The sequence below is a fragment of the Colius striatus genome, chromosome 18 (assembly GCF_028858725.1).
Source record: "Colius striatus isolate bColStr4 chromosome 18, bColStr4.1.hap1, whole genome shotgun sequence".
NCBI classification, from domain to species: domain Eukaryota; kingdom Metazoa; phylum Chordata; class Aves; order Coliiformes; family Coliidae; genus Colius; species Colius striatus.
The window spans coordinates 9,975,980-10,003,584 of NC_084776.1; the positions used below are offsets into that span (position 1 = coordinate 9,975,980).

Genomic DNA, 27,605 nt, shown 5'->3' on the forward strand with positions numbered 1-27,605 from the left:
TGGGCTTCTGGCTGGCTTCCATGGCCATGCAGATGAGCCTGGCATAGGTGTAGGGTGGCCTGACAGAAGGGTTGTTCTTATAGTCAATGTCCTGTGCGAGCTGAGGGCTCAGCACCACGGTGTGATTCTCTGTTCTGGATGTTGAGGAGGAGCTGGGCTTGCAGGGAGTGGGGGACAGACCCATGGATGCTGGGTCAGCAGCCAGGGGTGAGCACGGGGCAGCAAAACTGGAGAAGTGCTGAGAGCCAGGGGGGGCTGGGCCACCGAGGCAGCGGGAGAGCTTGGCCAAGGAGAAGTCCTTCAGCCACAGGAGGCTGGTCGGGTTGTCATCCGAGTCCTCCAAGCTGATGCTCCTCCCTGCCCTACTGGCTTCCCGGGCACCGCTGGAGCTCTCTTGAGCCATGGCTGGGCGTGCTGGCTGCTCCTCCATTCCCTGAGCCAAGGGAAGGGAAGGGAAGGGAAGGGAAGGGAAGGGAAGGGAAGGGAAGGGAAGGGAAGGGAAGGGAAGGGAAGGGAAGGGAAGGGAAGGGAAGGGAAGGGAAGGGAAGGGAAGGGGACCCGGGGCAGCCGCTGCACGGGCGAGAGGCAGCGGGCTGAGGCTCCCCGAGGCTCCGCGGCTGTTTTCTCTCGGCTGGAAAGCCGCAGCGCCGGCGTGTGTGAGGCAGAAGGCAGCGGGCAGCGAGCAGCCCGAGCTGTGAGTGTGGCCCCGCTCCCGGCCGAGCCCCCGCAGCCGCGCACCGGTCCCGGCCCGAGCCGCAGTTCAAAAGACGCCGCGGGCGCGGGACGGGGCCGGCGCTGCCCCGCGCACACACCAACGGCCTTTTCTGCCCCCACACGCGGCCCGGGACGCTTCTGCCGGGCTGCTGGAGCCGCAGAGAGACGAGCCCGGGCCGCCGCTTCTGGCAGCTCCCTCGGCAGCAGGAGCTGTCCCTGCCGGAGCTCTCCTGAAGCCGGCGAGGGCCGGAGCGCGGCCTCCGGCGCGGCCCTGGGCTCTCCTGAGCGGCCTGGGGCAAAGCACTTGAGGCCCCGCTGCTGCCGTCCCCGTGCTGCCCCTTCACGGGCTCTGGCACCCACCGGCCTTCCCCCGCCGCTGCCAGGTGCCGGCCCCGCCGCACATCAGCCCCCTGCCCCGACCCAAGCTGCCCCGTGCAGCCCAGCTCAGCTTCCAGCCAGCAGCTCCCAGCACCACTTTTCCGGTGCTTCTCCTGCGCCAGCACCGAGCCCCTTGGTGCTCCTCTTCTCCCCCTTTCCCTCCAGAAAAGGTCCCCTGCGGTTGTCCCCCTCCATCCCAGCAGGGCTGGGGGAGCTGAGCCGGTGCTGTCTGCTGGGCTGTGCCAGGGACATGCCACGACCCCAGGCCAATCTCTTCTTGCAGAGCTTCTGTTTGCATTTGCACCTTCTCCTCCCAACAAGTGCTCAGAGGAGGCAGGGTTTCAGATGGTTGGGTAATGGGGGTTGGAAGGCACCTTGGGAAGTGTTTGAGAAGGTTTGATGCTGCTGGGCTGGTTTGGGGAAGGTGCCTGGGTGACAAGTGTGCGGATGCTCCCAATCCCAAGGTTTCCACTCACTGAGCCCTCAAGAGCCTGACTGCCCTCACCTGTGACCACACAACAGCTCGGGACCTTTTGTTGACATAAGATACCCTTTATTAAACATACTCTGAAAACCCAAAACATGCTCAAAGCAGAGTCAGAAGCAGCAATCTGGTTTCCTTCCTTCATCCCTGACAGGTGGACCACTGCAACAAGAGGCTGCCCCGAGGGACAAAGGGCCTTTCACCCCACACTGCTGCACTGGAGGCTCCCACCCTCCCCTTATCCCTTCTGGGTGGCTGAGGACAGCACCGGTGTCACCCACCCTCACAGCCCCTCTCTGCTGGGCACAGAAGAGGATGCTCATGGGGTTGGTCCCATCCAGGCAGCAGCGTGGTGCTGGGCTGCAGCGTCCCCCCAGCTCCTCCCCACAGCCATGCACTCGCCAGCAGCCACGGCCCCTCGCAGTGAGCAATGGTGCCCACCCACAGCTGCCCCAGCACCTGCCTTGGCTTCTCCTGCAGCCTTGAGGAACAGCCAGAAAACACTCCCAGTCACTTCCTGGGACCTTCCTGAGCAAGGACCTGCCTGCCCTGCCCTGCCCACAGCCACCAGCACCACCACAGGCCTGTGTCCCGGTGCCAGGCCAGGCCTGGAGAGCCCTCATCCTCCCCTTTGAAACCACAAGCAAGGTTGGCCTTTGGTACCACCTTTGGAGCATCAGCTCAATTTCCTCTCTCGTGGCCAGGTCAGAGGGTGGCATCCTGCAGCCTCCCTGGCTTTCTCAGCTCAGCAGCACAGTGAACCCCCAAAGCTCTCCCCGTGCCCGGTGCAGCACTGATGGGTCCTCAGAGCCGGACACCCAGAGCTGTCCCCCACACACAGGCACAAGGCTTCTCCCCCACCACTCCATCCCTCTGTGCTCTGAGCAGCTCCCATGCCCCAGGATGTCAGTGTGGAGATGTCACCCCCCATCAAGCACCCAGCCTCAGCTTCCCAGCGAGACACTTGGGAGCTATGGAGCTGCCAGGAGACACGGTGGGGTGATGGAAGTTCGGAGGAGGGAGCAGCAGGGTGGATGACACTCCCCCCTCACTCAGACAGAGCTCACACTGAGGCCACAGAGTGAGCAGAGACCACAGCCCAAACTGTGAGCCAGGCAAACAGCCTCCCCCAACTCCAAAAAGGGCTTTACCCCCTTCAGGAGCCCCAGCCAGCAGCACAGCCAGCGCTGCCCCACGGGGACGGGCAGTGGGAACTTGCTCCCCGTACACAGCCCACACCTGCTGCAGGATGTTGCTGCCACTGCATGAACAGCTCTGTCCTCACACAGCTTGGAAACCTCTTTCTCTCTTGCCAGGGGGAGGTGGCCTTTGCTGTTGCCCTGGCCTCAGGGAGGGGGGACTCTCCCCTGGATCATGCTGCTGAGAAAATCAAGTAGGGGAAAAAGAGGGGCTCAGCCTCTCCCCCCTATCTGAGATGCTGGGTCTGATACTCCTAAAAGTGGCTTCTGCCGGTCCCTGACATTCTCTGTGTTGGAGCCTGGCCTCTGCCAACTACCTCACCAAGACCACGATGTCTGTGACATTTACCCCATTGGTGTCCCCCTCTGCCTGTCCCCTGGAGCAAAACCTGCATCTGCTGTCAGCCCAGTGCTGGCCAGAGGGATGGGGATGGAGAGGTGGGAGTGGAGGGGTGAGGGCAGCTCCTGCACCCTCAGCCACCCCCTGCTACGAAGTGCGATGGAGGGGCAGGATGGGCGAGATGGGGAGACACTTTTGGCACTTGTTCCAGAGAGAGGGCACAGCCCCTGGCTCACGGCAGGGAGGAAGACAGTGAGGATCAGCCAGCCATGTCCCAGGGGGCTGGTGACTGAGTGGGGTCAGATAGCAGGACCCGTCCCCACCCCTGCCACCCTGCTCCATCCCCTGGGGACAAGCAACCTCAAAGGCCCTGCCCAAGAGCCCGGGAGGAGAGGGGAGGGAGGGGGAGGCAGGAGGGCATCATCACTGCCAGTGCAGTAAGGGGGACATCCCATGGCACGGGGACATCCCACAGCATGGCAGGGGCACAGTCCAGCAAGCCTGAGGGAGGCCAGCCCCCCAGGAAGGGCACTGGCTCACGCACTGAGGCTGCCCATGATGACACTCCTTAACCTGCACCCCTGGGCACTTTCCATCATCACCCCCCAGCCGCCTCCCAGCACCCTCCATCTGCTGCACACGCTGGAGGACAGGAGCCTGAGGTGTGGGGTGGCTGGAGCAGGAGGGGACCCCAGCCCATCCCCACGGGGGCTGGAGGAAGGGAAGGTGCTGGTGGGGGGCTCAGAAGTGATGTGGCTCTCGGCCCCCCTCAGCACAGGGAGGATGGGGAGGAAAAGTCGAGGTTATCATCTTTCCTTTCGAAAAGCTGCAGCCAAGGAGTGGAGGTGGCAAAGCCCACAGTGCCCAGACACCAGGGTCCCTCTGGGTGGGCAGGGGGAGTGCATCCCCTCACCGAGGCTGACCCCTCACACAGGGAGAGTGACCGCTGCCCGCTCCAGGTCTTGGGTGCCGGGGGACCCGTGGGACCAGGGTGCCTGATGCAGCTGGACGTAGTTGTTGGCTGCCTCTGGGCCTGGGGGCAGAAAAGGGAGGGGTTAGGGGCTCCCAAAGCCCATCAGCACGCTCAGCTCATCTTTCCTTGGGGGATGCAAGTGAGTCACCCCAAATATCACCCACCTCCCCAGCCCCACTGTGGGTTTTGGCTGCAGCGATGGCTGCCTGCACTTACCTCTCCAGGTCGATGGGTGCCCCTAAAGCCCCCATGTCTTGGGAGTGCCAAGGGGAAGAGGGGAAACACCACACACCACAGCTGGCTTTTAATAGCCCAGGAGGGAGGCTGCCTCTGCAAGAGGGCCCACGTAGATGCCCTGTGGGGCACTAAAGGATGTGACTCTGGCCAGGACAGCGAGGGGACCGCCAGCAATGCCGGGCCAAGGGCTGCCAGCCCAGCACCAACCCCCCCGGGGGGCTGGGGCACAAGGTGGGTGCAGCGTGTGGGGGCTCTCATACCTATTCCTCAATGGAAATGGGGCAGGAGTCCGGCCCGGCGGCTGCATGGCAGGAGAGACCAGAAGGCAGATGGTGAGGGCAGGAGCGGCGGCACGGGGCCATGCACGGGGACATGCACCGGGGCGGCTGCCACGAGGCCGGGGGCACCAGCAGGCACGGGCAGAGGGGACTGGCATGCGTGGGGCCGAGGAGAACCGAGGGGTGGGCATGCTTGTGGGGGGGGAAGCCAGGTCCCCGCAGGCCTCTCCTCTGCAGGCTCCTGGCTCCGGCAGCACCCTCCAGCCAGGGCAGGGTGCCAGGCCCCGCCTGCTCGGATCTTGCGTCCTGCCACCACCATGGTCAGAAGCTCCGTGGTGTCCTTAGGAAGGAGGTGCCCCCTGCCCCCAGCAGCGAGGCTCAGCCCCATGCCCAGGGCTGAGGGCAGCTCTGAGCCCGGGGAGGGCTGTGCAAGGGCACCTCAAGGCCAAGGGCCAGTGCTGAGGTTTCCTCAGAGAGGGAGCAAGGCAAGGCAGTGCCTGCTGAGGTATGGGAGGTGACAGCTGCCGTCTGACTGGCTTTTCCCGGCGAGCTCGGGCTGGAGAGCGAGGCACCGTAAGTCAGCGGCTCCCGGAGGGGATGGAGAGATAAAGACCACACACACACACAAGCATCCAAATCCCATTAAGAGCTGGCTGTTGTGTAAGTCACTGCGGTGCTCCGGCGCAGAGCCCCAGCTCAGCACGGCCCTGCGACCCTGCTGGGAACAGGGCTGGGGGCAGCAGGACACGGTCCAGCCCCGCAGCAGGGACCTGGCCCTGTGCCCTCCTGCCCCTTCTCCCCTCGGGCTGCAGGAGAGGGGTCCCCTCGCCCTTGGCTGCCGGCAGACCAGCCCTACAACCCGCCTGGCCGGCTGCAGTACTGCCGGCAGCCTGCACCCGCCCCGGGGTTCAACCACACAAAGCCCTCGAGGGGTTTCAGGTCTTGTGCCGCCCCCTCCCCAGCTCCCCCACCCCTTGCTGACAGCCTTTGCAGAAGGCACCTTCCCCCAGATTCTCTTTTCAATGCTACCCTGTCCCTGGCATGGACCAGAGGATGCCCCGAGCCCTGGGCACAGCCCACTGCACAGCCTGAGGCTGTGAGATGCCCTTGAGGACTCAGGTCTGGGGGGGTTATTTAAATCCAGCGTCCTAAAATCCCTGGGATGTGGCCTCTCAACTCCTCCCAAAGCCCTGTCCCACCTGACTGAAACCTGCTGAGCTTTCACAGTGCTGGGATGAGCAAACCTTTCTGCTTTGAGGAACCACATCCTGCAACTTCATCCATTACAGAGCGGGCAAAAACCAACCCCTGGGGCTGGTCCCAGCAAAACCTCCCCACAACAGACATTGGGGGAGGAATAACAATAGAAATAACCCTCTCGTCAAGGTGGTTTTCTTTTAAGCTTTCAAGAAAACAGCACCTGGCCCGAAAGTAGAAGTCCACCCTGTTCTTGCCAGCCCATGGATATGGTTACATCCAGAGCTGCAGGAAACCTCTGCCAAAAAGGACTGTTTGAGTGCATGCAAAGCAGCCCTGTGACTGCCACCCGACCCCTCCACTCTTAAACAAGGCCTCACACCAGCTCCATCGCAAAGCAGCCAAGTCCTGATGGGAAGGGGAAGGAAGGAGCTGCCCCGAGTCTAATGACCAAAACCAATCTTACAAAACACCAGTTGCAACCAGGAAACAACCAACCTGCTGCTGCAGCCCCGTGGGCAGCTGCTCCCTTTCCCTGCCCCAGCCCTCCAAGCTCTTCCCAGCACCCTGGGACACCCCAGGGCAATTCTCCTCCACCCGCTTTAGGGCAGAGCTCTGCATCCCTGGAGTTATTCCCTCTGGCCCCTGTGCCACCTCTAGGGGACCCCAGGCAGCCCCAAGCTCCCCTCTCCCTGCCCCCAGCCCCTGCTTTCCCTGGCATGTGCCAAGGCCGATGCCCCTCTCATGCGGGCGGCAGCGCGGCTCCCACTCAGGGCTCCAAGCACAGGCCGAGGTGGTGGCCAAAGGATGGAGAGTACATCCTTGGCACAGGGGCCAGACTCCAACCCCAGCCCAGGTGGGAGACAAGGCCATTGCAGTCCTTGCAGCAGAGCAAGAATTTGACCCCGTGCCAGGGTGGTTTGGGCTGCAAAGCTTCCCCTTCCTCAACCTCCCCCCGGCACGACCAAGGGGGACGCGGTCAGGGATGGCTTTGGCTGGTGTCACAGCTGGGGGGTGCTTTGCTGGGATCCCCAGCAAAGACAAGGGTGCTGCTGGGACCCCCCAGCTCCCTGGGCCAGTAGAGCTCAGCCAGCTGCTGCCAGAGGGTGATGGAGGAGATATGGGGCATTTGTGGCAGGTGCCTGTTCCTCCGCAAGAGCCTCAGTCATGTTTCTCAAGCTCAGAAAAAAACAGGAACAGGCAAAGGAGGTTTCTCTAGAGAAGGAGGGAAGTAAGGATTTCCTCTCCCTCTGGTGGGTTTGATCCACCTTCTTGGCTCTCCAGCACCCGCTGTGGGTCTGGGACCTGCCACAAATTTAGCTGAAGGGGCAAGACAGGGGCAGAGTTGCTTTCAGCTTCTCCACAAATGTATTGATGGAGACCTGCACCCTCAGAAGACCTCGTCTTGGCTTTTTGTCCCATTTTGCACACACACGGGCTGACAAAGAGACACTTGTAGCACTGGGTAGGGTCCCCAGTGCACTGGCCCCTTGGCCTGCATGAGGACCAGGGGTCACCAATACATTTGTCACCTTTGGGCAACTCTGGGCAGGGAGGGACACAAGCGTGGGTTGAGAAAATCGTGTTGGCACAGAGCGAACATGAACTTTCACACGGACTGCGGAGCCTGGGAGGGAGGAGGAAGAGAAAAAAGCCATGGAGAGAAGGCAGGAGGAAACAAGTGGAAGGAGGGTGGGACAGAAAGCATGAAGAAATGTGAAAGACAGATGGATTTTAGGGCTCTTTAGGACAATCCAACCTGACTGACATGCCCCATCTCCCTTGGCCTTGGAAGGAAGAGGAAGGGGAGGCAAGCAGCCCCTGTAGTAACGCTGGACTGGCTGCAGATCACATCCCAACCCAAAATGCTGCTGTGTCCAATGTGAGACTGGGCCAGGCTACAGCTGTGCCACATGCTCACCTTCAGTGGGAGAGCTGGTGGCCCCCCAGGCTGGCTAAGGGACAAAGCATTGCAGCCTGCAACTCCCTGGGGACATCGTGGAAGGGACAGGACACCCTGACAGATGGCTGCTGGGGGGTGACGTGCCTGGTGCTCAGCCCCCACCGTGGGATGAGTGGTGGGGTGCAGTGAGGACAACCTGGGGGGACAGCGGTGGTGGGGATGGGGTTGGCGAGGATGATGGTTGTGGGTGCTGGGAGAGGAGGGATGGATGCAAAGGGCTGGGGTGATGCAGGGAAGAGTGGAACTGTCCCTCCCACCCCAAGTTCATGTTCAGCAGACGGCCACTCACCAGGTAAGCAGGCCTCAGAGCACAGTTTATTGTCCAGCGCTTTCACGTGCGCGATGCCCAAGTCATTGTTATTGTCACACGTCAGACCGAGGAAAGCGCCTGTCCTCAGGCCTGGAAGGGAGTTAAGGCAGTTAACGCCACGGCTCGGCGCTGGGGCTTGACCTCGCCTTTTGAGCAGTGCCATGTGGGATTTCTGCCTCTTTTCCTCTCCTTTCCCCACCCTCTTTCCAAAACAAAACAGATAAAAGTGCTGCCTGCAGCTGGGAGGGGGTGAAGAGCGGACAATAACGCCTGGGCACGGCCCCAGCTGCTCCTCTCCTTGCAGCGGCCGCATCAGAGGGCAGCGAGACAGCGACCATGGGCAGCGGCACGCGTGAAACCTGCCCCTGCACCACCTGCCCGGGCTCCAACCGAGCCTGCCCCGGGCCCAGGGGAAGCCCCGGGCACAGCCGGGCCCGGTGGCACCGTCACGGCCCGCCGGAGCCTCCCCGGCGCTGGCAGCATGGCGGGAGCCGCGAGGATGGCGGGACGAGGCAGCAGCTGGATGTGTGGGGCAAGAGAAGCCGCAGCCAAGCTGTGCAGGGAGGGTGGAGGCTTTCGGGGCCGAGGGAGGTAACTCTGCTTCTTACCCATCACCCATCCGAGGGATCAGCCCCCCGGTTGTTACTGCATCACACCTCAGCAGGGATGTTCCCAAGCCAGGCGGTAGCCCCGCTGAGAACAGAGAGAGGCCGTCCTGCTCCCAGAGTTGTTGGGGTGCCCGTGATGTCTACCACGGCCCCTGGCTGCTCTCTAGTTGTCATATTTAAGTCACTGCATCAGCATGAGCCTCCCCACAGGGCAGAAGCCATGCTTGGGGGACAGGTGTTGCTGCTTTGCAGCTTGGCTGACTGTCCCAGCTGGACAGAGGAAGAGTTTTGGCATGTTTTTGAGAACCAGAGACTTGCCAACATGGGAGGAGACACACTGGGAGCCTCCCTGTTGCCCAACAGAAAGCCAAGGCGGCTGGTGGCCGATGGCACAGGGGTGGCCACATCCTTCCTTGGCTGAGTGTGTGAAAGGAGGCAAGAGGAGCCCTCAATGCACGTGTGTTGGCTTGTGAAGCACACTGAGGGCAGGCCAGAAAAAAATTTAGGAAAGCATTCCAAAGGGAAGAGCTTTGCAATCCCTTCCTAAGGGACCCAGCCCAGACAGGGGGAGACTTTCAGACAGGCAAGAGAAGACCATCTTGTGAGGAAAAAAAACACAGAGAAGCCTCCTTCCCACTTGTGCCATTGGCAACACCATCGGATCCTGCACACCAGCCATCGCCTGCCCCGTGCCCCACACCGCGCTCCCCGGGGTCCCCGTGGCCGCCTGGCTTCCCCCTCCCTGGTGTGCAACCCACCCGCTGTGCCCGACGCTTCCCCAGCCCAGGGCTGTCCCCGGCAGGCAGAGGAGCTGGGGACAGCATCTGCCACTGGCTCAGCTGCCCGTGCGTGACAGCGAGGGGACAACAACGACCCGGGGTCTTTTACCGTCTTCCTGCGTGGGAGAGGCGTCCTCATCCTCCAGCACGTCATTGCCCTGCGGCACAGGTGAGAGGCAGTGAGTGTCAGCAGCCCCATGGCACCCTGGCACCGTGCTGTCAGCAGCCCCATGGCACTGTGCTGAGTGTCAGCAGCCCCATGGCACCCTGGCACCATGCTGAGTGGCAGCAGCCCCATGGCACCCTGGCACCGTGCTGTCAGCAGCCCCATGGCACCGTGCTGAGTGTCAGCAGCCCCATGGCACCCTGGCACCATGCTGAGTGGCAGCAGCCCCATGGCACCGTGCTGAGTGTCAGCAGCCCCATGGCACCCTGGCACCATGCTGAGTGTCAGCAGCCCCATGGCACAGTGCTGAGTGTCAGCAGTCCCATGGCACCCTGGCACCATGCTGAGTGGCAGCAGCCCCATGGCACAGTGCTGAGTGTCAGCAGTCCCATGGCACCCTGGCACCATGCTGAGTGTCAGCAGCCCCATGGCACCCTGGCACCATGCTGAGTGGCAGCAGCCCCACAGTATCCTGGCACTGTGCTAGGGCTGACCCCAGGTCCCTTTGGGGGAACATCCCTGGCCCTGGGGGTTTCACGGCACTGGGAAGGTGATGGTGGACAGGAGACAGCCCCAGTGCCCCAATCCACCCCAGGGTAGCCCCACGGGGACATGGTGCTGTGGGCAGCCCCCTCCCCAGCCCAGCCCCAGGGGAATGCAGTGCAGTCACCCAGCTGGCCTCTGTGGCCAGCACACAGGGCAGGCAGCACCAGGGCCCCCCCAGCACACCGGTGGCACAGCGGCTCCCGGCCCCCAGCGTTACCTCAGCATCACACTCCTCAGCTGAGATGCTGACAAAGTGCAGATCCGGGGACTCCACAGGCGTTGACTGTGGGGAAAAAGGTAGGAAAGAAGAAAGGGAAATACCAGTCTGGTACTAGTGGGTTTGCAGAAGTTACATCCCCTGGGAAAGCTCTGGAACCTGAGGGTGACGGGCACCATCAGCAACCCCCCAGTGCCTACCTCTCCATCAGAGGCTGTGGCACTGGCAGCTGCGGGTGAGGGGAGCATGTCTCCTTCCTCCTCCTCCTCCTCTGTGCCAGGAGCAATGTAGGAGCCAGACATGGAGGACATGGTGTCAGTGCTGAGCTGGGAGTGTTGGCTCTGGGAGGAGGCCATGGACATGACGGACTGAGCCAGGCTGCTGCTGACGGGCTCTGCAGGAGAGCAGGGGCTGAGCGGGGCTCCTGGACTCCCCCAGCCCCCTGGTGCAAGTCACAGCATAAGCTAATTGAGAAGGGGGCTAATGAGGAGTGGGGCATGGAACAAGGACCTGCTGCATGCCAGAGGTGTGATCATAGATCATAAGAGCAGGAAGGGACCTCAAAAGCTCATCCAGTGCAACCTCCCTGCCAGAGCAGAGGCACCTAGAGCAGGGCACACAGGAACTCAACCCCAGGGGGTTTGAATGTCCACAGAGAAGGAGCCTCCACAGCCCATCTGGGCAGCCCCTGCCAGTGCTCCCTCACCTCAACAGGGAAGAAAGTCTTCTTTGTGTTTCTTTGGAACCTCTTATGTTCCACTTTATACCCATCGCCCCTTGTCCCATCATTGGACATCATCAGTGAGGCTCCAGCCTCCTCACACCCACCCTTTACATAAACATGAATGAGGTCACCCCTCAGCCTCCTTTTATCCAAGCTCCAGAGCCCCAGCTCCCTCAGCCTTTCATCACAAGGGAGATGCTCCACTCCATCATCTCTGTGGACACAATATTCCAGATTCTGTCTCAGAGGGCAGAGCAGAGGGGGAGCAGAACCTCTCTGACCTACTGCCCACAGCAATTCCTATACACCCCAGGATGCCATTGGCCTTCTTGGCCACGAGGGCACGTTGCTGGCTCATGCTCATCCTGGTGCTCACCAGCACACCCAGCTCCCTTTACCCTACACTACTCTCTAACAGTTCATTCCCTACCAGTACTGGTAGGGAAGCTGCCAGCAGCAGGTCCCTGGGACTCACAGGCCCTCATCTCTGGGTCTATGAGGTGATGAAGCAGAAGTGTCCCTCTGCCCCCCATCTTCGGGTCTATGTGTGCCAAAGCAAAGGTGAAACCCTGGGGCTTCAGGCAAAGTCCATGGCAGGGTAGGAAGGGCCCACAGGGATCCACTCTGCATCCCCCCACAGCACAACAGGCCCATGGCTGTGGTGCCATCCCCCGCCCTGTGACCCCCCCCGTGCTGTACCTTCTGGGGATGAGATGGTGGAGGAGAGGGGAGTCCCAGTGCACGAGGATGGGTCGATGGCTCCTGACGATGACATGGTGAGGTTTTCACTCTCTGGCGTTGCACCACATTCCTGGAACAACAGTCAGTGGGGAGGATGGGATGGGGACAGTTGGCAGAGATGGATCCATCTCACTGGGGACAGTTGGCAGGGATGGATCCATCTCACTGGGCATCCCTGTGGATGGAGGAAGAGCCAGGAGAAGCAAAAGCCACCAGATCCTCTGGTTCCAGGCCTCCTCCAAGCCCACCTTGGCCCTCACCTCCTCATGCCGGGCAGGGGATCTCCTGGGGATCCTCAGCTCTGACTCGGTGCACGACTTCTCATCCTCCTCTTCGGGCAGGATGGAGGAGTTCTGGGAGATGGACCTGCCCAGGGGGGCAAAACAGAGAGCTTCACCCCTGCCCACAGCCCCCAGCCCCCCATGGATCCCCCCAGAGCCCTGGTACTCACTTGGAGAGGCTCTTCTTCATCTTGAGCCCCGGGGGGCCGCAGTCGTGGAGCCGCTCGAGGGGCTCCATGGCCCGCAGCGGGGGCAGGGGCCCGTCGGTGCCGTAGGAGGGCAGAGAGCCGGTGCCCGGGGGCTCCCGCAGTGCCCGCAGCGCTGGCAGCGCCGGCGACGGCATCAGCGGCCCGTTCAGGGCCTCCAGCAGCGACACCACCTCGTAGCCTGGGGGGATGTTCTCTGAGGACTGGGGAGAGGGGGCAGAGGGGGTGATGCTCCATCTCTGTTCCCCTGGCTATTTCACTGCACCCACCCCCCGCCCTTGCTCCAGGCAGGATCAGGATGCCCTGTGCAGAAGCCAAAGTCCAGAGAATGGACACACTACCTGCACAAATGAAAGCCCCAAACCTGCCATCTGCCCACCCAGCTCTGAGTCCCTTTTTCTACTACATCAAACTCGCCTGAGATTGGGGTATTTTTGCAAGATCAATTTGCATTAAATAAACAAGCAAACCCTGGCTCTGGGAAGCATGTGCACGCTCAACTCCCCCTGCCCCAGCTCCAGTAAGGGCCCCAGGGGTGCCAGGGTGGGCACTGACCGAGTGCTCCTCGGAGTCAGAGGTCTGCGAGGCAATGATGGGGTTGAAGCTGGTGGGTGAGAGAGGACCCAGCTTCTTCCTCATGGCTCGGATCTGAAGCAAGGCTCGGAAAGCTGTGTCAGTGGGGATGGAAGATGAGGTGAAAACCCTGCACCAGAAAGAGACAACCCCCCTGCCCCCAAAATGCCACCCCCTTTCCCAGGAGAGACATCCCTGCATTGCACAGCATCGCTGCACCTGGGGCTGGAGGGACCCAGCACACGAAGACAGGAGGTGTCAGCCCATGCCCCAAGATGTCAGCCACCCCTTAGAGATGCCAGACCCCATGCCAGAGATACCAGACCCCCTCCCTGCAATGCTAAACCCACTTCTCACGAATCCAATCCCCTCCCCACAATACCAGCCCCATTCCCCATGATGTCAACCACTCCCCCTGCAATGCCGGCCCCTCTCCCCAAGTGCCAGCCACCCTGCAGAGATGCCAGACCCCATCCCAGCGCTACTCCAAGTTGCCAGCCACTCCCCTGGTGATGCCAGCCCCCCTCCCGACAATGCCAGCCCCCCTCCCAGTGATGCCAGCCCCGTCCCTCACGCAGCCTGCAGATGGGGCAGTTGTTGGCCTGGTAGCGCAGGGTGTCGGCGCAGGTGTTGCACAGGCAGAGGTGGCGGCAGGGCAGGATGAGGGTGTCGCGGACGTCCGACAGGCAGACGACACACTCGGCGCTGTTATCGCTCACCTCGTCCTCGGCCACCTACCCCGTGGGACAACCACTTGGCCTGGGGGTCCCCATCCCTGTGGTGCCCTGGGACACAGGCTGGGTGCCCCAAGAGCTCGCTGCAGGGTCCCCTGGGCTGCCTGCTCTGGAAATACAACCCTGGGCCCTTCTCTCTCTCCTCTTGGAGGCAGGGAGGTGAGGCCGGAGGCATTTGGCACCTCACGGAGGGACACATGCTGCACCCCAGCTTTTACATATATTTCAGAGGAGGGTGTGAAGGTTTGTTCTGTGCTTTGAGCCCCTCACAGGACCCTCCCAAGCGAGCAAGATGTGGCCATCATCCAAGGGGATCAAAGGATGGGGATAAAAAAGGCTCAATCCTCCAGCTTTCTGCCTCCAGCAGCTTCAATGCCAACACAAAGTGTCCCCAAACACCTGCACAATCCTGGCAGCTTCATGCCATGCTGCAAACTCTTCCCCTGAGCGTGTTTCAGTGGCTGGATTTGTGCTAGGGATGAGGATGCTGTGGGATCCAGGTTTGGAGGTGCAGGTACACACCTTGGAGTCCTGCGTGTTGTACTTGTTCTCGATGCCATAGATCTCCTGCAGAAGGTAGCTCACACCATCCACCTGCAACCCCGTGGGCAGGGGGTCAGGAGCAGAGGCAGGAGCAGGCTGCTGCCCACCTCAGGGTGGGCTGCTCCCCAAAAACCCCTCATTGCCCTCTCCACAGCAGGTGTGGGGCAGCAGCTCCCACCACCTCAGGGACTCCCAGACACTCACCACCTGCTTCTGCTTGAGGGGCTTCACACAGAATGTGCCATCACTATGCTGGAGGGAGGAGAGCACACAAGTGGGCACTGGGGCTGAGCACCCCAGGGACCACCGTGTCTGAGCACCCACCCACCCACCCCAGAGCTGCCTCTCATCCCTCCTCACCCCCAACCAGCCTGTTTGGCAGCAATGGTGGCTTTTCTTGACACCCCAGCACTAGACACTGCACTGCAAGGCTGGAGACTTGTTGCAGCAAGGCAGATGGAACCGAGTCCAAATGCCTCAGAAGCGAGTGCTTGAAATTAGGGAACAGCATTTCAGGAGCAGCCCCAAAATAGCCCCAGCCCAGCAGCAGCTTCCTGACCCCCAAGGCATTTCTCCAGGCTCTCAGAGTTGATGGGCAAAGGGGTAGGAAGAGGAGGAGAGACCCAGCTTGGCACTTACCTTCTCAAAGGTGGCCAGCAGCACATGGCAGTGTCCATTGTGCTCTGTAAGACACAAAGGGATAGACAGGGCTCAGGGGACAGGCAGAGCCACGGCAGCAGCAAAGAGAAGCAGGAGGCTCTGCCCCATTGGTGCAAGGGTTGTCACCACAGTGCCAGCAGCTGGGAAAGCTCAACCCAGCAAGGAATCCCTTCTCCTCACCCTCTCCTTCATCCACCACCGCATGCACCACCATGGGATACACCTCCCGGTCCAGGTCGAAGCCCAGCTGGAGAGAGACAGGAGGAGAGGCTTGGTGAGATGGAGCAGTGATGGCTTCAGCCCATCTCCAGGACTGCACCAGACACCACAGTCGGTGCCAAGGGCTGGTGGGACTCACCTCCTCCTCACTCCACTCCGAGGGGTCAACGGTGTGGGAGGGCACACAGAACTGCTGGCACACCCCCCGCTTGTAGTGCACGGTCTCGGACTGCAGGCTGTTGTCCCTGGGGATGTAACTGTCCCATGGAGAGAGAACAGGGTCAGGGCCACTGCAGCTTGGGCTGGATGAGCTCTAGAGGTCCCTTCCAACCCCCTGTGACTCTGTGTTTGTACAAGAAGCCTGCATGGCTTAAGGGCTGTTCTATCCTAGCAAGAAGTGCTCAAGAATACCTGTTGAGAAATGTATGCCAATGGAACTGGTAACATGTTCTAGAGGCACATGCTAAGGAGTTTACTTTTAATATCCATAAAAGTTACTCAGGAATGGTTGGTGTCCCCATGCTCCTCCCAGTTCCTCCCTGCTGGGAAGATGGGGGAAGGGGGGGGTCACAGTTCCCCTCCCCTCCTGGGTGCCTCTGGGGGGTGAGGCAAATAGTCCTAAAAAGAACTAAAAGAATCCACGGGGGTTAAATAACACGGGATGGGAGAGGACGGGAACAGGGACAACCCTAGAGCCAGAGATTTCTCCTGGTCTCAGCCCTGACCTGGGAGTAACAAGAGGGAGCAGGAAGGGTTGGGGAAGGAGGTGGTGGGGGCTGGTGAGGGGCACAGGTCAGGCTGGGGGCTCCTCACCTCGCCACCCCGTTGTGGAACTCCTCGCTCGCCTGGTAGTAGATGGTGATGGCCACGCGTGTGTCCGTGTCGAAGGTGAACTCCACGTTGTAGTGCACTTTGGCTTTGCTGACTTCTTCCCCCGGGGTCTTCACCTCCTCCGAGCACCTGAGGAGCATAGATGGTCAGAGAGACAGGAACCCCTCAAGGAGGGCTGGGCAGAGGCCAGGACTGTCCCCCTGGCACAGACAGTTCCCCCATGGCCCCAAACAGGGCTGCTCCCTCCTTCTGGGGAAACTGAGGCAGCCAGGAGGGCTGGGCTTGCCCCAGGTGGGGTCTGCAGCCTGGGAAGCACCACAGGCACATTCCAGCTGTAATCCCAAATCTCCCAGCCTGGCTGCAATCCCCAGCCTCCCTCCAACAAAGCCTTTGGAAGGTGGGGGAGGAAGAAAAAGCAAAGCACTTCAAAGGCAACACTAAGCCCCTTTAATCCGGCGGTGGAGTCAGCGCAGCCCGTGCCAGCGTGTGGGAAGCTCACTCGTGCCAGGAAGGAAAGGGGCACAATTGTCAGCACTGGCTTATCCCCTCTATCCACCCATGCTGAGATCCCCATGCTCAGCATCCCCTGGGAGCATCTCTCTGGACCCCTCTCCCCATGCCCTGTGTGCCCCCAGACTCACTTGACGAGGCGCAGCGTGTCCTTCCGGATGTTGATTAAGCTCCTGAGGGTCTTGACGGGTTCCTGAGGAGGTGGAGCAGCGTAAGGGAACTAGGACAAGAGAGACACTGGTGAAGGCAGACACACCTGGGGGGCTTAGAGTGGCCACAGACCTTGTCCCTGGACCCTCCCCAGTGACCCAGCCCTGAGCTGACACCCTGTATGCAGGGACTCAGGGTGGCCTGTCCATCCTGATGGGTGCTGAGCACCTGCAGCTTCTGCTGGCACTTGAGTACCAAGCAGCGTGATGAGAGGGATGTTCCTCTGCAAAGAGCAATTCCTGAACCCCTTGCAGGGAACAGCTTCACTGCAGGCACACAGAGAAGGGCTGCTCCATGTCCTTTGGGCTGGGGGGTGAGGGGCAGGTGAATGGGCAGCTGCTGGTGGATTTTTAGGCTGCTGATGCAATGTGGAGCTGATGGATGAAGCTGGGCAGGGGGGGGCTGCAGCCCACTCGTGGCCCTGTTTTCTCCCTGGCAGGGATGGGATCTGGGTGGCAAGGTCTCTGCCAGCCCCATGCCTGGAGAGGGGAGATGATGGGATGGACAGGCAGGAGCAGGCTGGTGGCAGCACTCCCAGGGAGAGGTGTCAAGCCATCCCATCCTCCAAGGTGAACTTGTCCTTCCTGTCCACATGCAGTCACCATGAGGGCTACAGGGCTTGCTTGGGAGAGTGGCACCCTCCCCTTGGCACTGCAACCACCCAAGGGAGACCAAGGGCACCAGGGAGGGATGTGGCACCCATTTCCCTCCTCTCCCAAGTAAGCTGAGCCCCAGGGAGGGACAAGACAAACACATGTTGGAGAGTCAGAGGCTCAGGCTGGGGATAACCCCAGCTCCTTGGTGAGCTGTCACCACCTGCCAAGGGACACTAGCACCAGGGGACAGCACGTGCCACCAGCAATGCCAGAGGCTCACAAGAGCCAAAGGGCTCAATTGCTGCCCTGAGAGAGGGAACAGGGAACCAAGCCGGGCTGTCTGGCTCCCTTCTTCTCTCCCCTGCTGCTCCCAGCCCAGATTGGGGGGGGGGCTGAGGGACAGTGAGGCACCTGCTGTGCCTGATACCAGGGGACATGACTGAATTGCAAGATGGCACTTGGGGATACTCCATGGGGAGCCAGAGGCCCACTTCCCATGTCCTTGGTGCCCTCACGTGGGAAAGCCAACCTCATCTTCCCCTTCCCCAAAGCCATCTTCAAAGCCACTATCACCTTCCCCATCCCCAAAGCCATTGTTGCTTTCCCTGTCCCCACAGCAGGCAGCTCACAGGACCCAGCAGCACAGGCAGAGATCTGCCCCATTCCTCCTCTGCCAGCTGGGCATGGCCCTGCTGTGCCCCACTGCCCACAGCTCTGGTCCCACCAGTGGCATGGAAAGGTGGGTTAATGCCAAGAGGGGACACAGCCAGGCTGAGGCCTCAGGCAGTGGGGAAATGAAGTCAGGGCACCTTGGCACTGCCACTCCCTCAGGGCAGCTGATCATTAATTAATTAAGCTGCTGCTAATGAGCTTTTTAAGGAGTTGCTAAACAGGCACCTGCAGAGTCATCCCCTGCAGCTGGAAGGGAGCCAATGAAGAGCTGTCTCTGGGCTGGAGCCACGCCATGTCATGCCATGCCACGCCATACCACATCCCCTGCTACTCAAACCAATGAAGCAATGTCATGTGGCTCATTTGCACCTTGCCCAGCCGTACCCAGACCAGCCCGTGGTGAGCAGCAGGGCAGCGACAGCACCCAGGGGTGGCTGATGGAGGGGGAAGGTGGGTGCTGGGTCCCGTTGGGCTGGGCAGGGGGGGGAACCCCCACAGGCAAATCTCTTGCTGCAGAAGCTGCTGAGCTGTCACAGTTGGGCTCTTTTTTTGTTGGGGCTGGGGTTTTTTAACATCAACTTTTGCAAGGCAGATTTGCACAGCAGAAAGGGGCACAGGACTTTTTCCCTGTTCAAAGGACCTTTTTTTTCTGCATCTCCTTGATTTAAATCAAGCTGAAAAACGACAGAAAAACACCCTCAACTGCAACTGTTACCCACTTTAAAACACCAGCCATGCATCTACAGGGGCATTTGGCCCAGGGCAGCTCCTGCTAAAGCAAAGCAAACCCAAACTCACAAATATCTCTTGGGGTATTTCTACAAGCAGACCCTGGCAGATGTGTGTGGGCAGGGAAACCCTGCAGCACATCCCAGCAGTGCCTGGCTTCCCCAGAAAGCCCCAAGCTCTGTGAGTGCTGCAGGCAGCTCCTCAGCTCCTTGGCCCCTGCAGAGGTGTCCCAGCATGGTGGCAGCCACTTCAACCTATGCAACACCCTCCCCAGCCCCTCAGGAATCAGGCCCAAGATGGAAAATCCAGATTCTCCCATCTCAGCAGAGGGGAGAGTCTGCACAGCCCCTGGGTGCTCTGCACACCCCCACAGCAGCACTGCTGATAACAGCTCAACCAAAGCACTTGGCTCAGTCTTGACTTGCAACACAATTTTTCCAAGACCTCCTGGCCCTCAACACTTAAGGAGCTCCCCAGCTCAAGAGAGACAGGGAACTGAGCAGGGCTTGGGCTGGGTGAGCTCTGGAAGGTCCTTCCAACCGCCACCACTCTGGGATTCTGTGAACACCTAAGGAACCCAAAATACACCCTGCCAAGCACTGTCCATCTCTGACATTTCCAGCCCATCCAGGGCACTCACAGATGCCAGAACCTGAAAGCATCCCAGCCAAGAAGCATCAGGACAGGTCTTGGAGGCAGACTCAGATACACCCAAACAGTACCTGGACACAGGCTTGGACCATAAAAACAACACAGCTCCTCCCCAGCCCCTGCCTGAGCCCCCAGAACTGGGCTGACCCAAAACCCCAGCCCTAACCCCCCCTGCTCCCCAGGGAGATGGGCCCTCAGTCACAGCCACACAGTCCAGGGCCATCAGGAGTTAAGCTGGAGCAATGCAATTCAGTTTGCAATGCCATATTAATTCTTTCTGCTGTTTCCAAGCTGTCCCTACACCTTTCTTGCTGCTTCTGCTGTCAGGGTGTCTGACTCAGGAACTGCTCATTGGGCAGTTTAAAGCCTTTTACTGTAATCAAGAGGATTTCACAGTGCTCACTGCTGGAGACAGAACCTGAGTGCTGACTTCTCATTTTCTGGGGAAGCACAGAGGATGGAGAGAAAGGCCCTGGCTTTGCCCACTCAGTGCTCATGGCTTTTGAGGGGTGCTCATGCCCTTGGTTCTACCAGGATCTCTGCTCTGGCACAGCCCAGGGCTGAGTGCTTCCCCACTGAAGGCCACATGATGCTCCCAAAGCACTGCCCAAGCTGATTTCAAGGAAGAAACACAAACTGGGACAGCAGCAGCCTCACCAGCCCAAGACAGAACAGGCTGCATTTGGGAGCTGGGCCATTAGTACCAGGCAAGTTTAACTTGACCCAATAGAAAAGCTTTGGTGCCTTTAACTCCTCATTTTTTGATTAGTGCTTGCCCTTCCCACTGCTCCAGCCGGTGCTGGTGAGCTGCCCTGCTGAGATGCACCCAGAAGAGAGGGGAACATTTGCCCTCAGAGCCCAAACTCGCTGTGGAGACAGCCCCATTCTCATTCCCTCCCTTTCCAAGGACAGCAACCAGAGAAAACATCTCCAGGACTGTGGGGTCAAGGGATATCCCCTTCAGTCAGGTTTCCCTGAGCCTCAGGACCAGCCAGAGCAGCAGCACTCAGCACCATGAAACCCATGGGTGCTGCCCATGTTCCCCACCAACCCTTTCATTTTTCCTTTTTCCCCTTTTTTTTGCCAGAGCCTGGGGAACACCTTCAGCTGCTCCTGCCCAAGCTTCACTGCCCTGCAGCACACCAGCACTGCTCCTGGCATGTCCCCCACTCTGCGCCATGGACACGGCTCCTGGCTGAGCTGGGGAAAGCAAGAGGGAAAGCAGCTCTTGGAGAGGGAGTGAGAAAGAGTCAGGTTAATCAGCCCATTGCCCCTCACCAGCTGATGTTTCTGAGCTGGCAGGTTCATGTGTGCAAGCAGCCAGTGTGGGCTGGAAAACGTGTGCAGGTGCAATGACCCAGGACACAGAGAGGCAGCTGCCAGGCAGCCCCCCAGTCCAGTCCCTACCACCATCCACCTTCAATTCCAGTTTGGCAGCGAGGGGAGGGATACAGCCCTGACACTGTGTTGCTGTGCAGCATGTGGACGTGGGCAGAGCCAGGTGAGTCCCTGATGGAGGACAGGCTGCTGCAAGTAGCCAACCCCGATCTTAGACATCAGAGAGTCCACTCAGGCCACCCCAGGCATGCTTGGTTGGCTTTGTCTGTGGAGGAGTGACAGCCAGCAGCCTCACACCATGCACCCCGTGACACACACATGGGCTCACCCAGGCCCCCAGCCCCCTCCCCCCAGTGCCCACCACCACGGGCCGGTTCCCCAGGAAGTTGAGGTCGCTGTTCTCGCCGAAGAGGTAACCCTCAGGGTGTGTGGAGTCGAACTTCTCCCCACCCATGATGAAGTGGTTGGCAAAGTAGCTCCCTGGAAAGGAAAAAAGAAGACAGTGTCTGAGTGGAGCAGGGGGAGGGGGCTCCAAGGGGCTCCCACGGGGCACAGGAGCGGCACAAAGTCACTCAACTGATGGCTCAGAGGTGGCTTCGTCCCCAGGGTCACCTTGCTGGGAGCCTTTTGGGTTGAGCTCGTACTCTGCCAGCCCCCAAGCAGGCACAGACGGAGGAGCCGGCCGAGAAGCGGCCAGTCCCAGCTGCCCACGGGCCCAGCCCTCCCCTGTCCCCACTGCCCTGTCCCCTGTCCCCGCTGCCCTGTCCCCTGCCGCTGCCCTGGCTCTGCCCGCTCCGCAGCGACAGCAGCGATGGGGAGGGAGCAGCGCAGGTCCCTGGGGCCGCTCCATCCAGCGGTACTTAACGAGAGCAGATCCCCACACCCCACGGCTCCGGCTACATCCCTCCCTGCTCCCCTTTCCCCACCTGGGAAACCCCTGCAAGCCCCAGCCCGGCCCCAGCCAGCCAAGGTCACGCCGACCTTCACACACCCCGGGTCGGGGTCTGTGGGCACGGACGGGGACGGCTCCCGGGGCGATGGGGCAGGGGAGCAGCACTAGTCCCTGGCATCAGCCTGTGCTGCCACAGCACCCATCCCAAAAGCCCTGGGAGCCCCTGCACAGGAGCTGGGATGGCTCCTGCACCCCCACGATGCTGCTGGGAAGGCAGCCCTCGGAACAGACAGAGTCTCGGACCTCGTGTGCAATTCGAGGCGAGATGACAGATAAAGCACAACTGAACCGAGTTTTGGCAGTTCTCAGCCTGCAGCCTTCCCTAGGAAAGGCTCACCTGCGGGAGGGAGGATTTAGGGGGGGCTGTACATCCTCCAGGAGGTCAGCAATCCCTCTGGAAAGTGCCCCACACTGCCTTGATGAATGCCAGGCAGTGCACAGTGTCCCTGCTTCCCTTGCAGGGTAAAGCACAGAGCCAAAACACCCGAGTGCCCCATCCCCCGAGCTGGGTGCAGCCCCAGGACACACACTTCTCAACTAGGAGATGTTTTTCCCCCCAGCCCAGCCAGGAGCCAAGTGGTGACTGCTCCTTGTCTGCAAGATCTAGAGGCAGGAAGGTCAGGACTTCTCCTTGAGGTGGGAAAAGGGAAACGGGAAGTGAACAGGGATGGTGAGGGGCAATCAGAAGCACAAGGAGTCAGAAGAAGGGATGGATGGAGGACAGGCACAGCACCCTGCATCCCAGCAACCTCAGGGACAGGGACTCCCAAACCTAACAGCACAGAGCCTGAAACAAAACCTTTGGGGTCTGCAGATCAAGGAGCTCAAGCCTGGGCTGCAGCTCTGCAGGAGACAGAGCTTGCAGTTACCTCCTAGCAGATGCAATAACTGCTCAGGGATTGATCAGACTGTGTTTAAAACCTACAACTGAGCCTAAAGCTCACAGAGAGAGTGAGGGGTGGCAGCAGTGGGGCAGGAGTGGGGCCATGGAGCTTCACCTGCCGTGCAGGATGCTCAGAGGCAGCACAGCAAACGTTCACCATCAATTATTGATACCCACTGCTTTCTGGTCCCATTTTCCATGTGCATAATTTATAGGCAGCTCCCCAGGGAAGGACATGGCCACGTGGTAAAAAAACAACCCACCCAGCCAAAAGCAGAGTGGCTTTGGAGCTGCCTGCAGCAGCACAGCTGGGGCAGAATGGGGCCATGTGGAGCTTTTCCTGGCACTGCCTTGGGGACAGAGCAGAAGGGGCAAAAAATAGATTTAAACCTGCAGAAAACCTACCCCAGTACTGAAGAAAAGCTGGGAAATAGAGCACAGGCTCTCTGTGGTGGCCCCAGCAGAGGTTCGGTGGGTGTTGGGGAATCCCAAAGGATGGGCACAGGAGGTGAAGGCCATGCTGCCATCATCCATTCTCCACTCTGGGAGCACCCTTGGGTGCTGCAGACTCCCAGGGCACTCTCTGTATGGCCCAAGGGCTCCAGCTGACAGCACTGGCCAGGGAAGTTGCTGCAAAAAACTGGCCACTAAACATGATCCTGAGCCATGCTGGGCTCTGCCAGGGAAGCACCAGCCTGGGAGAGCACAGGGCACAGGCAAAGCCAAGGCATAGGCAGGAGCGTGCCCACCCTGCTGGGCACCCTGTGGGCATGGCTGGGTGGCAGGAGAAGGAAACGCTTTGCCAGCCACAGACATCTTATTATCAACTAATTACAAATCCTTAACTGCCCCAAGGGAAGGAAAAGCCCATCCCAGGTGGCCACAGGGCCAGGAAAAGCCAGGGTTTAGTAGAAGCTTAAACTTCTGAGGCCTGGTGAGCTTGAGGCAAGGGCTGAGCTGAGCAGCTGCTGCAAAGCAGGAACAAACCAAAACTGTCTGAGCCTCCTGACAAACAAAGTGTGTCCTGCACACCCCTGGTACCAGCTCACGGCGTGTATCCAGCAGCAGCCAGTGCCAATGCCTCTGTCAGCCCCTTGACTCCAGGAGTGCCAGTGATGCCACCTTGCCTGGATGTCCTGAGACAGACGAGGACCTTGTGGGCACAGCCCCTGGTGGATGCTGTGGCTGTGCCTGTGGCTCTGGCACGTGGTGGCACACGTCCTGCTTCATCCCCCATACCAGCACTGCCCTGCTGGGGTCTGGCTGGGCTCTGGTAACGCAGCACCGGGTGCTGCGATGGGCACTGCCTGGGTGGGGTAAGAGGCACTAGGTGCAGGCTGTCCCATCGTGGCCCCAGGAGCCCCCAGCATGAGGCTGTGTCTCTGGGACTGGAGCATGCCACTGCCTGTTAAATCCTTTGCTCCTGCTGCCAGCCAGGACCCTGCTCACAAGTCCCCCCTTCCCAGGGTGGAGCTGTGTGCCAGCCCCAGGGACTTGCCCCAGCAGCCATCCCACTAGCCCAGCAGCTGGCTCTACAAACAGCCTCTGCTTGCCCTCCCTCCTTTTGCCTTTACCAGATTAAAGCCACTGAGGTAAATCTCAGCCTTGCTTCAAATCACTGGTTTAACTGATCCCATTTGCACGCTGCCTGCAGGGGACAGGAGCCCCAGGATGGGAAGGGGAGATGCTCGATCAAGACAAGGCTTCCTATTCCCACTGGCTGCACTGTCCATCCCAAGTGAACCTGCAGCCAGCCAGAGTCAGGTTTCCAGAGAGGGAAATACTCCAGGGTCCCACGAGAACCTCCCCAGGGCCACATTTCCAAAGCCAGTGGCTGTTTCCAGGCTGCATTTGAGGCAGGAGAAGTGCTGCGGCCACAGAGGAATCAGCTCTGCTGCCTGGCACGTCCTCCCCTGCCGTCCTCCCGGCTGCCAGCAGTGCTGAAGGCAAATCCTCTCTCAGATTAAAAGCAAACCACCCATAATCTCCCAGAGTCACCAGCCTGCCCTCGCCGCAGTGCAGATGGCCCTGGCACCAGGGCACCTCCTGCCCCTCTCCCCCAGCACCCCAGGCAGCACCAGGACTGTCCCCCCCAGCCCAGCTGAGCGCAGCCCAACGCCCCAGTTTCTCCCTGAAAGCCAGAGTGAAGCATCAGCCTGGTGTCCCTCGGTGTTCCCTGCCAGCTGAGATGAGTTTGGAAGTGCTCAGCCAGGTACACTTGCTCTCCCAGAGCAGGGCACAGGACTGAGAGCCTCCATCCCTTTGTGCCCAGATATTTCAAGAGCCCCTCAATAAGAAGGAGCCCCAATGCTTTGCCCCTTCAGGAACGGAGCCACAGCCCCTGCAGAGAGCAAACCCCAGGATGGGCTGCTCCAGCTGCAGCTGGTATCAAGGTGACAAAGGCCTTGAAGCTATATAGAAGGGGGCAGCTGGGAGAGCCCCACGGGAGGATAAGCTGCTGTCTCCACCCCTCAGTGCCCTGGTTGTCCCTCACCACAGATGTGCCAGGCAGCTGTGCAACCCCTTTCAGAACAAAAATTAAAGAGCAAGAAAGCCAAGCACAGCTTTTCAGGAAAAGAAGAGGGTTTGTCTTGGCTATAATTCTTCCTTAAAGAGGTCCTTAATTTGCAATTAGTGAGTAATTTGGTACAGCACTAACGATCCAAGCATTTACCTTATCCTATTAACTACCAAAATAGTCACCTATTAATAATATCTGGTGCTGCAAGGAGTCAGTGAGAGGCACAGGGCACCAGCTGCCCACGGGGCTATTTCTGCATCCCCAAAGCACTACCCACCCAAAAATGGGGCTCTGCCCCCTCCTCCCCACTGCACCCCCTGCAATGCCCCCCCATCCCCCCTCAGCCCAGCCCTTTGCAGGGAAAAGTGAGGCACAGAGGGGAGGGACGGATTTTCCAAGGTCACGCACAAGGTTTGAGGCAGGGCCGGCTCTGGGAGAGGGAGAGACACCAGTGCCCGGCTGCGAGGCGGGTGAGGAGCCGGGGAAGGTGGCACAGGCTGGGGTGCTGCTATGAGGCAGGGCCCTGGGAAGGAGGGATCCCCTCCAATCCCTCCCACCCCAGCCTCCCTCATCCTCCCGGGAATTTAAACCGAGACCGTTTCCGAGCAGCCAAAACCGCAGCAGGAAAATAAAAGAGTCTAGAAACAGAGTTGGAGCTTTCCCGCAGCCCGGTGCTGCAACAATAACAGCCAACAAATAAATCATGCTGAAAAAAGTCGCATCGACTCAGCCAAGTTTAGGGGCTGGGTTTGGCCGGCGAAGGGGCACCCGGAGAGAGTCACCCCGGGGGTGTCCCCAGCCCCTGCGCCGCACGGACCGCGGTGCTCAGCACCTCGATTTGCCAGGCTGCCCCTGCAGCGGGGCTGCTGCGGGGTGGAACACGGCTATCCCCGGCCCGAGTGAGCTCACGCCCGCTCTCCCCGCCTTCGCTCGCTCCCCACCGCCCCGGGACGCGGGACGCCCCCCCGCCGACGGCTCACCGGATTTCGGGGGGTATCTGTAGACGGAATTGGCGGGGACATCCACCTCCTCCACCCCTGCGTTCTGCCGGCTGGTCAGAGCCCCCATGGCCGGGCCGGAGCTCAGCGGGCGGGATGCGGCGGGACGCCCTCCCGCCCGGGACCGGGGCTGGCGGCGGCGGCCCCCGCCCGCAGCATCCTCCGCTCCGCTCCGCTCTGCGCCGCGCCCGGCGCCGCCCCCGCGCCAGCGCCAATGCGGGGCTGCGCCAATGCGGGGCCGGGCCGGGCCCCCCCGCTCCGCCCCCGGCCCGCCCCGGAGGTGCCGCGGGGATGGGGCCCGGCGGGACGAGGCGCTGCCGCTCCCCCGTCGCCCCGGGTGCCACCTCTCTCCCCCTCGCCTCGGTGGCACCTCGTGCCAGCCACCCCCGCTGGCAGCCAGTTGCCTCCAGTGCCACTCACCTGACCTCCCTCTTTGCCGTCGCCCGCTCCCCGCCCCAGTCGCACACCCCAGTGTCACCCTCCCACCCTGGCCCCCAGCCTCGTGACACTGAGCGGCAACCTCAGGGACCCCCAGGAACAGCCCGAGCCCACCCAAGCTCAGAGCGTGGGCGCTTCTGTCCCTCTGCCCCCTCCTGCTGCTGGGCTGTTCCCTGGGAGGAGGCCGAGCCCCTCACTATTCCCCACAGGTCGCTGGGGCAGGGGGAAGGAGCCAGAGCAGCCATCAGTACAGGGCCTGAGCCCCCCTGATGGCAGCGCACGGCCTGGGGAGAGGCAGACTGACCCCCCCACCCCACGCACACCTCCAGCTCTCCATCCCACCTTCCCTGCCCTGCTCCATGCCAGGAGCTGTGTTTGCCAGGCACAGGCTCCAGCAGCAGGGACAGGGCCTGTCTGCTCCAGTGCACCCCAACACACCCCCCAGTTCCCTAGCACTAAGCTACTGGGAAGCACCGGGCACCTTTGAGTTTCCTCCTTGGGAATGAAGGTGAGGGATGGACCCTTCAATCGCTCACTCAAACCGCCTGGTGATTAATGAGTCCTGCAGTGCAAGTTAGTGGAGCATCACATGATTTTGATTTGAGTTGATAACACAAGTGCTATAAATATCAAACGGGAGATGTGCAGAGAGGTGGCTCAGCTGCCCCCGTGTCCTCAGCTGCAACGAGCAAAGGCTGTCCCTGGGGCTCCCTCCTTCACTCCCTCCCTGCATCTCTCCTCCCCTTTTGCTTCCTACCCACACAGTCCCAGGGCTGGCTGAGAAAAGCCAAACCAAAGAGCAGGCACCGCCGTGGCGAGCCTGGGGCCAGCTCTGTGTCCTGTTTGTCAGTCTGCTGCCCCCAGCCCCGGACCCACAGCCTCAGCAGTGACACCGTGTCCACAGCCGGGCTGGGTGTCAACGGAATCACTGGCCAGAGAAGAGCTGAGAGCAACATCACCACCAGAAGCCTGTTCCAGCTCTAACCAGGAGCCTCGAGACCCCAGGAACTCATTCCAGCTCATCCCAGCGCACATTTTGGGGAGCCCTGTTCTGCAGATGGATGATTTAAAGCCCAGCCCAGCCCTGCTGAGCTGCCTGCTCCTCTGCCTTGCTCCAGCCAGTGACGACAGCGAGCGAGGCGAGCCTGGGAGAGGGAGCCAGCACGTTTCATTACCAGCACACAACAGGCTGCAGGGGTTTAGTGC

At 60.6% G+C, this 27,605-nt stretch overlaps 1 protein-coding gene across 3 annotated transcripts; it reads right to left on the reverse strand.

The window, feature by feature from the left end:
• Positions 1-1,623: 1,623 nt before the first annotated feature.
• Positions 1,624-26,131, reverse strand: RNF157 (ring finger protein 157). Of its 3 annotated transcripts, XM_062010768.1 has the most exons (20): positions 25,944-26,131; positions 20,969-21,087; positions 16,543-16,631; positions 15,884-16,030; positions 15,210-15,327; positions 15,032-15,098; positions 14,831-14,874; positions 14,396-14,443; positions 14,171-14,242; positions 13,489-13,648; positions 12,897-13,009; positions 12,306-12,544; positions 12,115-12,220; positions 11,813-11,924; positions 10,590-10,783; positions 10,390-10,455; positions 9,570-9,618; positions 8,053-8,163; positions 4,586-4,626; positions 4,104-4,148 (listed from the first exon to the last, which is right to left on the reverse strand). In XM_062010768.1, the coding sequence occupies exons 1-19, from the start codon at positions 26,029-26,031 to the stop codon at positions 4,586-4,588; spliced, it is 1,983 nt and encodes a 660-aa protein (XP_061866752.1). In that variant the 5' UTR covers positions 26,032-26,131; the 3' UTR covers positions 4,104-4,148. The 3 variants fall into 3 exon arrangements, 2 of the variants coding, with proteins under 2 accessions (XP_061866751.1, XP_061866752.1); XM_062010767.1 differs by lacking the exon at positions 4,586-4,626 and having other exon boundaries at positions 1,624-4,148; XR_009819984.1 differs by lacking the exons at positions 4,104-4,148; positions 4,586-4,626; positions 10,590-10,783 and having other exon boundaries at positions 8,057-8,163.
• Positions 26,132-27,605: the final 1,474 nt, after the last annotated feature.